Source organism: Pleurodeles waltl, chromosome 8 (genome assembly GCF_031143425.1).
Source record: "Pleurodeles waltl isolate 20211129_DDA chromosome 8, aPleWal1.hap1.20221129, whole genome shotgun sequence".
Taxonomy (NCBI): Eukaryota; Metazoa; Chordata; class Amphibia; order Caudata; family Salamandridae; genus Pleurodeles; species Pleurodeles waltl.
The window spans coordinates 423727680-423740271 of record NC_090447.1 but is presented as its reverse complement, the minus strand read 5'-3'; the positions used below and the strand labels follow the sequence as shown (position 1 = coordinate 423740271).

The 12592-nt window shown below is 44.7% G+C and overlaps 1 protein-coding gene across 3 annotated transcripts in view; it reads left to right on the top strand.

Moving 5' to 3' along the window:
• Positions 1–12592, top strand: part of RGN (regucalcin) — a 75460-nt gene that overhangs the window by 31272 nt on the left and 31596 nt on the right. For all 3 annotated transcript variants that reach the window (XM_069204298.1, XM_069204300.1, XM_069204299.1), the window contains exon 4: positions 11399–11614. In XM_069204298.1, coding sequence (XP_069060399.1) covers positions 11399–11614 — 216 coding nt within the window. The remainder of the gene's footprint in view (positions 1–11398; positions 11615–12592) is intronic.

Below are 12592 nucleotides of genomic sequence, written 5' to 3'. Positions count from 1 at the left end.
CCCGTAGCTCCGCTACTACCTCCTCATCTAAAAATAATGTCCTGTCTAAGGTCCACCTTCTCTCCCCCATGTTTACCGGCACCCTAAGCTTCAAACTAATAGCGAAATGGTCTGATAAATGCACCCCAACATGTATTACTTCCTCCACACATTCTTTTAAGCCACCGTCTATTAAGATATAGTCAATCCTAGACTGGTGTCTGTATTTTTTGTTGTTATAAGTATAACCTCTTTTGAGCCCCATCTGCTCTTTCCATATATCATGTAGCCCAAATTGGGTCATCATTAATCGCACCTGAGCTTGCATCTTCTCATTAACTCTTGACCTGTTACGCGAGGACCTGTCCAGCTCGTGATTCAGGTACAACATTAAAATCCCCCATCCATATTATGGGGTCCCAATATTGCAGTAAAAGCTGAAACAACTCCATCAATGTGGCTGTATCATCTCTATTAGGGCCATAATATCCCACTAACGTGAAAGCACGGTGGTACACAAGTAGTTTCCCCACAACCCACCTCCCTGATTTGTCTACTGGGCCCTCAACAAAGGTTATATTAGTGTGTTTTTTGATTAAGATAACCACACCCTTACTACCACCAGCATGGTTGGAGCTTACTATCTGCTGCACCCATCTACATGGTTTAAACACCTCGAAACATTCTTACTTAGGAAGATGTGTTTCCGGTAAGACCAACACATCTGCTGGGGCATCCTTCAAATATAGCAGAAACCTAATTTGTCTACTATTCACCTGTAAGCCGTTAACATTCCAGGAGAGGAAATTCAGATCTTTTACAGTAATCCTCCAGAATTAGGCCCACGCCTACTCATTGCAGCTCCTCTTGACCCCTCCCCTCTTTCCACATTACTAAAGACCTTTTTTATTATTTTCCCCTTATGCTCCCCACCCTGTGATTCACATCACCTCCCCTCTCACCCCCCAATCCACCCCATCCCTGCATACCCTGGGAGAACCCACCGTATCTTCTTAAACCCAGTGTCTCCGCCTAGAAAAGGTCACTTTGTCGGACTCGGAGACTAATTTTTGCTTAGCAGTCTAACCTTGGCTAAGGGGAGGGGGCACGCACAAAGATAGTACCCTTCTCTAAATTCTTAATCAGATCATCCACTTTTCTCCAGTCACTAAATTTGTACTACATTTTGTTATTCACCATTACCCTTAAGGATGCTGGGCACCTTAATTGGGCTGTCGACCCCAACTTTTCTAATATGCCAATTCTTTGTCCCAACTCCCATTGCTTGTTTAGTGTTATAGTTGCTGGATCTGACCGGATCTCAAAAGGGACCCCATCCACCGTCAACAATGTTTTCTTTAATGGCACCGCAAGGATACACTCTTTAATTGCATATGTGTGGAAATAAACCAAGATTTTCCTTGGCTTATCCCTGTTGGGGGGAATTTTTGCCGGACCTTGTGTACTCTTTGGATATCCTTTGCAATATCAACCTCCATATCCTCAAAGAGTACCTCTTGTTTTATTAATGGGACCACTAGTCCTTTCAGGTCATCTCTTTCCAATCCCTCAGGGACTCTCAGAAATCTCAAATTCTTTCTCCTTTGATTGTTTCCTTCCAATCCCTCAGTGACTCTCAGAAATCTCAACTTCAGTGATGCCATATTAGCCATTAGCCCCACCTCTCCTGCTTTCAAACCTTTGATGCTTTCTTTATTTTCCTCCACTGCAACCCTCAGATCGCCTACCTCCTCCTCCGGGGCTGCTGTCCGGCCTGCTAACTCGTCATTTTTTTTTTTTTACCAAGGTCCTCACATAGATTTTTGATCTCAGTCTTATTGGTATTTGAAGTCTCAAAACCACCTCTCAATTCCATTGATAACGCTCTTAGCATATCTGTGATGGAGTGGCTAAGTGAATCTTCAAGATTGTTTTCTTCCAGGGACTCTACTTTCCTTGAAGGTTGCGCTCCCCCTTGTCTGTCCCCACATCCTCCTCCCTGTGATCCCTACTTCTCCGAGCGTACTTCAGGAGGGCTATGCTGCACCATTACCGGGTTATAATCCGGGTTATCTGCCGGGCTGGCTATGTCTGAGCTCACTGAGGTTTGGGAACCATGAAAGCAACAGTCAGCTTGGGGTGGTTGTACCAGTTGAGCTAGCTGATTCAAATAATTATCACCCACTTTCATGTCCCCCCCCACCATTACTCCCTCGCTGTCTTTACTTCTAACCAGGGCCAGTTCTCTCTCCTCGCTTTGCACTCTCTCCTCACTAGTTGGCATTATTGACACTCCGGGTAAAACTCTAAAGTAAGTTCTCAAAGTCGGGGTAACCCTCGCTTTCCTTTTCACGGGTCCCAACTTATTCAAAGTGGCTTTCCATTTGTTGTTATTATTTTGCACTCCTTTATTCCTATACGTGATTTGCTTCTGGGGGGTCTTGCACTCTTCTGCTACTGTACACCTTTTAGTTGCTATCGTCCTTTTAGTACTCTGCAAAGAGTAGGCTGAGCCACCACAAGAGCTCCTGGATGCCAGCTTTCCTCCTTCTCCTTTGGCGGGAGCCAACCCCCCTTCCTATCCACCACACAACCTGGGGGGCCAGAGACTCACAATTGCCTCCCAAATGCATCGTAATATTAATCAAACAAAGTGTACCTCTGATGTCGCTTTGGCTTTCTTGTCCGTTTCCCACTTGGATAGGGGAATAAATCCCGATTCAACCTCCTCCTGAACTTTCTCCTTTTGTGCTGATTCTGCCAAACTTCCCCCGGAACGAAATCCTTGCAGCCGCCTCCCTTCTGTGATGGAAAACAGCTGTGGCTCTCAACGACAACGGGCCTTGTCCCACACCTCGGACTCCACGGCTCCCCTCCAGCTCGGCGTATCCTCGGCTCAAACGCCTACCTCTGCCTCACACCTCAAGTCCCACTACGTTCCCCCAGCCTCCTCGAAGTCATTTTTTTTCTATTTTATGGCTTCGAGTCGGCAGGAGCCCTCCCGCAACCTGCTCCTTAGCCAGCCGCCATGTTCTCCCTGATTTGAATTATGTGTTGTTAGGTATTTAATGCATCTAATAAATATTGGGTGCATTAAGTAATTCAACCTTTGTTCAATTTCAGCAGGTCAAAGCGGAAGAAATTTAACGTGGAACACCATATAGCATTTACCCTATCATGCGGATTTTATTGTGTTAAAAATCAAAATCCACTTGTTATTCTCTGGCAACTCATAATAGGTGATATTTATTGCACTCAATAAGTAAGGTACCCCATAGTATCGTTATTTATCATCTGCTATAAAGACCACCTATACTTGTAATCAGGGCCATAGTGTGATACCCTGACAAGATGATCTGTACTGCAGGATTACTATACACCTGCACTCACCATGTATGCCCATCCTTCTGTTTATTGTAGTTATTAGCATTAACAAAGTGCATCTTTTCTGATATTCTTATTTTTTATATACACACATCTGATTTCTGTGATGCACAATAACAGTGAAATATACATCAAAGGTAGAGGTCTGTTCTGCAGAAAGCTTAAGTTGTTCATCCCTAACATGTCTTTCATACCAGAAACTGAACAATGCGAAAAATTCTTGTTGCAATCATCCCAGGAAATGTCCCCTAGCAAACTCTTTCAACTGTGTTCTTGCTTCTGTTGCATTGTAACCATTACCTAGCTTTCATTGAATCATGTTTTGATGCTCTGGGATTAGCTAAGCCATCCACACACCCACTATTTGATTCCAAGACTGCAACCAAATATGTGTTGAAGAATTCTATTGTACCAAAACCTAGCGTTATGTGCCTTTTCCCCTCGGTAAACCAGTCATGCAAACCCCATCCTGATGATCTGAATCTGCGTCCTTGCATGACTTTGACTCTTGGCTTTCGTGTCACCTTTTCTATGCCTCACTAGCTATGGTCAGTTGCACAAAAGCATGATCGCTTCTCATTGGTAATCTTATGTACTTAAGACTGACAGTAGCTGGATGCGGTGAGAATATTGGGGACATTGCTTGTGCTGTTCGATTGCATATGCGGACTGGGCTGCAAAGCTAATGACTTGGGAGGGCCACAGGGGTAACGAGCAAAGAGGGGGAGTGCCCCTCAGAGTGCATGTGTGTTTGGCCGGCCTTCTTGGGCCGGTAAAACACACATGCGCACAGGACTCTCTCCAGCCCAGCAACACAGTTGCTGGGCTGGAGAGAGCCTGCACAGGCTACCAGTCTGCCTGGGGACGTCCTCCTGACGCTGCTCTAAGCAGCATGAGGATTGGGGCAGGGCAGGCTGGGAGTGTTTTTTTTAATTGAATTTAATTCTTCTCTCCCACCCCTTCTAATTAGTGCAAGCCGCAACTGTCTCCGAGGTATTGGTATCTTGTTATTGGCTGGTTAAAATCTGAAGACGGAGATTGTATTTACAGCTGGCCTACAGCTCCAGAATCTGATTGATTTCTATACCCCTCAGTCAAATTTTGGCATTATGATATTTCGATATGAAGTCACTTTTATTTTCATTTTCCAGCTGTGTTTTCCATACAAGTTGGAGCTCAATAACGGCAGAGTATATTTATTCTCCCAAGGGGACGTGCTGCTGCAGCTTCACTGATCTGTGGATTTGAGTTATTCCTAACATGACTACACTTGTCTCATACAAATAGATGAAATTGTTCTTTAAGTTAGTACTAAGGACGTCTGGAGACAGGTTTGCTAAGTTTGACTCCGACCCCTCCTTTCAATCACATTCTGAGGACCATGTATTATGATGGTAAATTAGAAAAAAATTTATCTGAACTATGTTCAAAGCTGTGGTACAAAGTTAAGTTCTGAAAGAAACCCTGCATTGTGACTGTCTTGGAGCTGAAGACTAGGAAGTTTGGAAGTCTCTGCCTGACCTTAGTCATTAAGAGTGGCTTGGTTTAAATGTATTTAAAGTTGTCCTCAAAAGCTAAATTCGACTAACAGACCTAGAGCCAGCACAATTTTAGAATGCTTTCATTTTGGGAGAAAGTTATAAATGCAGGATGAGGCTGTGGAGGAGTACAGCTTTGAATAAGTTGTCTGTAACTTGTACATTTGAAACACTAAGGGGCATATTTATAAGAAAGCGGAGCATCATTGATGATACACCACTTTTCCTGCCCCTCCTACCGGCACCTAACAACACCATGGTTGCGCCGCATTTACATTACAGTGCACCATGGCGGTCGTTAGCACAATAGCATTTACATTTTTTATGCTATTGTGGCGCTTTGCTACACAAGCTTACAAATTGTTGACACTAGTGCAGCAAAGCACAAGGAGGCCCATTACCTATAATGGGTGCATCATTTTAATGCCTGCTCTGAGCAGGCTTTGAAAATGACAGAAAAAATGACGCAGTGAAATGTTGTGCCATTTTTTCGGGACTCCCTGTGCCAGAATGCCCCCCCTGCATACATCATGCCTGGCACAGGCAGAATGTATCGCAAGGGTTTACAAAGTGGTGCAATGCATTCATTGCGCCACTCTGTAAAATGGCGTGGGGAAATTGCCTCCTTAACGCCACATTAGCGTAAAAAAAATTACACGAGTGTGGCACAAGGGGCTTGTAAATCTGGCCCAAAATGTAGAATGAATTAGAGACCAACTTGTTTCACACTGCCATTTAGATAAGATCCGAGGAAAACTCTGCCTCAATGATGAACCTCCTCCATGTGATGTAATTTTCACTGCAAAAATGGGGGGGGGCATATGCTTAACTGTGTGAAGAATTGAAATGTAAGGGTAAGAAAAGCATGGACGTGATGTCCTGGGGAATGAAGGAGACCGTGAAATGGAGCACAGAACCCTAGTAATTTCAAGGGAGTTATTTTCATTGTGGTATACAAGATCACTTAGCAAACTCTAAGGAATGTTTGACCATGAACACGGTATTTAAATTGATGTGGTTGAAGTGGACATTTTAAAAAATGCTGCAGAAGTGGAGGAAAAGTAAAAAAAAAAAAGGAGGTCAAATAGGTGAGCAAAGAAATTGTACTACAAGTCGCTGAGTTGTGAGTGGGTAATTCCAGCGATGAAATGAGGATTGAGAATGTTGAGATGGAGGTTATGTTACATGTTCAAAACTGAGCATTTGTGTGTCACTCAAAGTGTACAAAAAGTTGTACAAAGGAAAAGTGACACTTAAAAAACATGGATATTTGTCCTGGGGACAAGGTGGGAAACTAATCATAATGGTATGGTTTTTCCTACTTGTATATTTGTACAAAGGTCACTTCACTCAGGGCAAAGTTTATGTTGCTGTTACTGGTGATTACATTCTAGGGTGACTGTACCAAAAAGATTTAGGGGTCTTACTGGATCAAAACGTCAATCATCAAAGCCCATATTTATGGAAGGTTAGCGTCACCTTAGCGCCATTTATTTTGATACTAAAGCAGAGCTAACTTAACTCCATATTTGTATTTTGATGCTAGACCCATCTAGCATCAACATTTTGGAGTTAGCGCCATTTTTAGGAAACGCCAACCCACCTTGCGTTAAGGTGGGTTGGCGAGGTAGGCGTTCCCTTCCTAAAAATGACACTCGCCCCTCAGTGCCATATTTAACACCTGACGCAGAAACAACGCGCAAATGGGAGGCAGACCTAAATAATGGCGTTAATGCTGCTTAGCACCATTATTTAACGCCTGATCAGACTATGTGTTGATGTGGAGGGAGGCCCATTTTCCATGGGGAAATACCATGGAATGGGCACAAAGATGCCCACCCCAACCCCCAGTATCACCATCACCCATACCACAGAGAAACTACAGGAGAAGGGAGCCCATCCCAGGTAAGTTGCAGGTCAATGTATGTTGTATGTGTGTAGTGTGCCATTTAAGGGGTCCCCTGGCTGGCACTGGGTATGTAGGGCTTGCCCAGGGACACTGGTCCCCTGTGGTGGGCATTTGGGTAGTGGTAATGACTCCTGTCTATACTTAGACATGAGTCATTATTTGGTTGCTTGTGCATTAAAAAATGAAGCAAGGCTGACTAGTGGCAGAATTTTTGCCGCTAATCAGCCTACCGTCATTTTTGACCCACTAGCGGCATTTCCCCTAACGCCATCCCTCACCGGCTAGCATCTTTTTTTGAGTTCATGCCTCATTTTATAAGTAGGGGTCATGGATGGCGTTAGGGAATGCATTAGCCCGCGTTAAGAAAAATGACGCACAACTGCATTAGCGCAGTTGTGCGTCATTTTTCATAAATATGGGCCCAAGGGTATGTGCATCAGGTGATGGATGAGGATTTTCCAAACCAGAAGCCAAGGTTTTCAGTCAGAAGTTGAGGTGTCTCGCTAATTATGCTCATCATATTAAGTGGAACTGCGCTATTGTAGCCAAGGCTAAATGATTCCATTTAATGTGCAGTCTTTGAAGAGGGAGGTGACTAGATTGTGTGATGAAGGGGTGCTTGTGCCTGTGGAAGTGACAGTATGGTTCGTTCCACTTGTGGTGACACCCAAAATTAGCAGCAGGGAGGATTAGAGAGCTGACAGTTGTAACTTACCATTGGTGGATGATGTTGAATAAAACATGCTATGAACATATCCATCCTGTGTTGATCTATGTTCTCTGCATAGGTCTCACTACCCCTATGGGTCGTATGGCATTAATAAAATTGTTTTATTATCATTGTGTTTTCATTTACTGGTGCAGAGCAGTGGGGCAATGCTCCTCCGCCATTATGGAGCAGCTGCCGCTGCTGCAGGTGTTGAGTTCACCTAATTTGCCATATGTATCGCTGCACACTTGTCTAACCCTTCCTAGGGATTGTCCACACATGTAGATGGCATTCGAATGCAGGTAGATGATTTTTCCTGCTGTTGCTGCTCCGCTCCCCGCCCTCCCGCTTCCCTCACAGCCCCTCTCACCTCCCAGGGCTACCTATGGAGATCCGCCTCTCTACCTTGCCCTCGCTGACAGCGCACCAAAGGCAAGCCCGTCAACTCCCGTCCATGCCTGGACTGTGCCCAACGCTAGGAACCATGGCCTTCTCATCTCTCTCCGCTACACCACCAAAGAACTCCTGGCCCTGGACCTCGGACACTGCAACAACAACTGTTTCACGGCCTCCCCGAGATCAACCAAAGGACCCTTCACCTGCCGTCTCGGCCGCTCCTCCTTCGTCACTGCACCACTCATCCACACAGGACCCTGCTCCACTTCCATCAAGTAGATTAAGAACAACTCAGAAATTCTCTAATGCATCCTGCTGAACGGCCTCTCCCTCCGCACACACGCCACCGAAATCTGTGACAGCATCAGCACTCTCTCCCCAGATGTCACCTTCATCACGAGACTTGGCTCAACCAACACTCGAACCCCGACATCACCATCGCCGTTCCAGAGGACTACAAGTTAATTCGTCAAGACCGCACCAGCAAACATGGTGGAGGCATCACCATCATCTTCAAGGAGAGCCTTAGACGCACCATAATCAACGATGATCCCCTGCTTCTCATGGAACTTCGCAAGTTATGACTTCAGACCGACACCAAGACTACAATAAGAGGCACCCACCCCTACAGACCCCCAGGACCGCGAGTAGCTTTCTGTAACACCATCCCCAAACTCATTGCCTGCCTAGCAGTCAACTCCCACCACTAAGTCCTACTCAACCATCTCAATTTCCACATCAACGACCCCAACAACACCAACTCTATCACCCTCCTGGAGATCCTAAACATCGGTCTCTCCCAACTGGTCAAAGAACCGACTCACAAAGCCAGACACACATTCAACGCCATCTTGACTTTCTGCAATCAAATCAAATTCACCCACGTTACAGAACTCACCTGAACAAACCACGCTATTGTTCACTTCACAATCTCCAACACGCAACACACCAACGTCGAGCACCACAGCCTCCCCCACCGCTGTTGGAGCAAGGTAACCGAGACCCAGTGGATGCAGGCCCTCTGCACCACACAACATAGAACACCAACCAACCTGAACCAAGCCATCCAAAACTTTTCAGACTGGAGGATCATCATATGCGCGGTCAGAGTCTTCTCACTTAAACCTGCAAAAGCCACAAAAAAAAAAAAAAAGCCAGCTGGTATACCCCAGAGCTCAGAACCACCAAACAAAACTGCAACCGACTCGAGAAGCAATGGCACCGCACCAAGAACTCCTCCAACAAAGTCACCTACAAAGTAGCCCTCAGCAACTACCACCTGCACAGTAAGGAGGCCAAAAGAACAGCAATCTCAGCATGCATTGACACAGCGGCCAACAACACAAAGGGACTCTTCAAAATAGTGAAGGAACTCTCAAGCACGACGGACATTGAGAACACCATCCACCCCTTCCAAGAACTCTGCAACACCCTCTCAGACTACTTCCACAACAAGATCGCCACCATCTTCAACAACTTCGAGCCCGACCCACTATGCTCAGCCTCGAAAACCCCATCCAACCTACAAACACCAGCCCAACAGTCACTTTCTGGTCCCTGCTCACCACCCAGACCACCACAGACAACATGTTGTTAATCCACTCGGGGGCACCCACCAACCTTTGCCCCCACCACTTTTTCAGCCTCTGAACAACCCAATCAGCTCAGAACTCAACACCATCCTCAACATCTCCATCTCCACACCAACCTTCCTTGACAGACGGAAACATGCAGAGGTCTAACCCCTGAAGAAACCCTCAGCCAACCACAGAGACCTAAAAAATTACCAACCTATCTCACTACTCACCTACTCAGCCAAAGTACTTGAGAAAGCCATCAACCTTCAGCTCGCTGAATACCTCAAATAATATAATCTACGTGACGCATTTCAGCCAGGATTCCGTGCCAACTACAGCACTGAAACCACACTGGATGCTGCCACCGACAACATTAGAATTTGCCTACACTGTGGAGAAACGGTAGCCCTGACCCTCCTCGATCTCTACACGGCATTCAACACCGTCTTCCACCACACCCTCATTGACCAACTCGGCAACTTTGGCATACAGTAAAACGCCCTCAAATGAATCGCCTCCTTCCTGACAGGACGCACACAGAGCATTAAACCTACCCACCTTCACCCCTGCACTGAAGGACGTCATATGTGGCATAGGATCATCCCTCAGCCCAACCCTCTTCAACATCTACATGACCCCCCTCGCTGACATTGTAAGATCCCACGGACTCAGTATAATATCCTACGCAGACAACACTCAACTAATCCTCTTTCTCACTAAGGACTCTGCCAGCACCAAGCCTAACTTTTGCAACGCTATGACCAATGTAGCCAAATGGATGAGAAACAACTGCCTCAAACAGAACTCAGACAAAACAGAAGTACTAATAATTGGAAAGAACACTTCCAAATGGAACCCTAGTTGGTAGCCAGCTGGACTTGGACCAACACCCACACCAGCCCGAAACACACGCAACCTGTGCATCATCCTTCACAGTCAACTGACCATGAAGCGACAAATCAACTCAGTCACCACCTCCTGCTTCTTCACCCTTCACATGCACCGCTGAATCTTTAGATGGATCCCTATCAACACCAGAAGAAGCATCATGCAGGCCTTCATCACCAGCTGCCTCGACTATAGCAACGCTCTCAATGCCCGAATCTCCACCTTGATCCTCTGAAAACTTCAGACCATGCAGATCACAGCAGCCGGACTCATCCTTGACCGCCCCAGAAGGACCCCCATCTCCCCCTTGCCCTTGCACATCCCCTGCATGTGTCACAGCTGCAGCAGGGGTCACTCCTTTTCCTACATCGCTGCCAAAACCTGAAATAACCTGCCTCTCTACCTTCGAATGTCACCTACCCTAGCAGACTTCCAGAAGATACTCAAAACCCGGCTCTTTGACAGAAACACAGCACCCTCATCACCCAGATACACCTAGGGTTGACAGAGCTACGTTAACAAATACTGATTGATTGATAACTTATACATTTATGCTTTTGTGAATTGCTGCTAAATCAATTGTGTGTATATCAAACAGGCAAGGTAAAAACTTTGGGAATCAGTTCCTGTCTTTTTAAATTAACGTTTTGGATTTATAATTAACATATGTAGCATTGTGTGCTTGTTTGAAATATATTCCATGCATCTAATTTGAATTTGTTTTCTTATTTTTTCTTATTTGACTAGTTAGTCTCACTATTGTAGGTCTTATCGACTTAATGAGTTTAAAAACGCTAACATTGTAGTAAGTAGGGTAGATTCATAAAGATTTATATCTGTGAATAAGTGTAACTTATGCCCAGAAATTCAAGAGTACATCACACCGAGATCAGCTGTAAATTAATATACTCACAGAAAATAATAAGTGGATGGTATCTAATAAGTGGATAAGTGGATGGTATCTAATAGACACAAAACAATGTTAGTCAATGTTTAATCAACGGTGTTCTAATTTCAGGTACAATGTCACAGGAGATCAGACCAGCTGTGGTGGAGAGGAACCAGGGATCCCTCTATACCCTATTCCCGGACCATTCAGTGGTGAAAAACTTTGACCAAGTGGACATTTCCAATGGATTGGACTGGTCCCTTGATCACAAGACCTTCTTTTACATAGACAGCCTTTCCTACAACGTGGATGCCTTTGACTACGACGTGACAACCGCCCAAATTTGTAAGCAACTTTCTTATAGAGAGAGCCTTGTAAATTAATTTTAGAACATGTTAACTTACATCACGTTGATGTCTAAGGTTCATATTCAAAATTGCATTGATGTGGTAATTAATACAGAGGTGGGGGTGCTTGCCTGCAGGCATGTACACCCTTAGGTTTAAAGCTTTGCAACCTCACTGGGTTAACTTTATGCTTTCAAAGGTGACAGAGTACCATTGTGTTGGAAATTAACAGAACCACTGGTTTTCCAATACCTAAAATATAGTTGTTAGAATACTTTCCAAGATAAATATTATATCTTAAATAACATTACAAAAATATCTCCCTATTTGAGTTAATAATAGAAAATCTACACCTAATGGGACTTTTGTAAATGATATTTAGGATCCAGTTTTTACGTCAGAGGGGATTTCTGAAGACAGTATTCTGAAATACAACGCAATTAGACACTTTGATGATTTAGTGCTATATAGGATGTAGCTATCATGAAGCCATCATCAAAGTATCCTCTAGTTGTAATCAGAGCATAAATAGTACAACCTGTAACTATTTAGGTTGTGCAACACATAGCTGGGAAAATGCTTCTTCAAAACACCAATAAATGTACGGTGACCACACATGTTATAAGTTATCAAGAAATCACAGCTAAATGTGATAATTTAGGCACATAAGGGATATGATCGCATGGCTGCCACCTACACTCTGAGCTGTTTTTCACCCAGAACATTCTTCCTGGTATGAACAGAGCATATATTGTGCTTTCAAATCACGCCCAATCCTGTGCTTTTTTTACCCTGTAAATCGAGGAATGAGCCCTTCTCCAGCCTTGTGATACCTGTACCTCTTACAACTTAGGAATAGTCGCTTCATTCCTCTGCACTGTCCATTACTAAAGACAGTGAGTGCAGAACATTCAGGGAGAAAAGGGGAGGAAGGGAAAAAGGAGATGGTGAAGGGTGACAGGGGGCCAAGTAATAC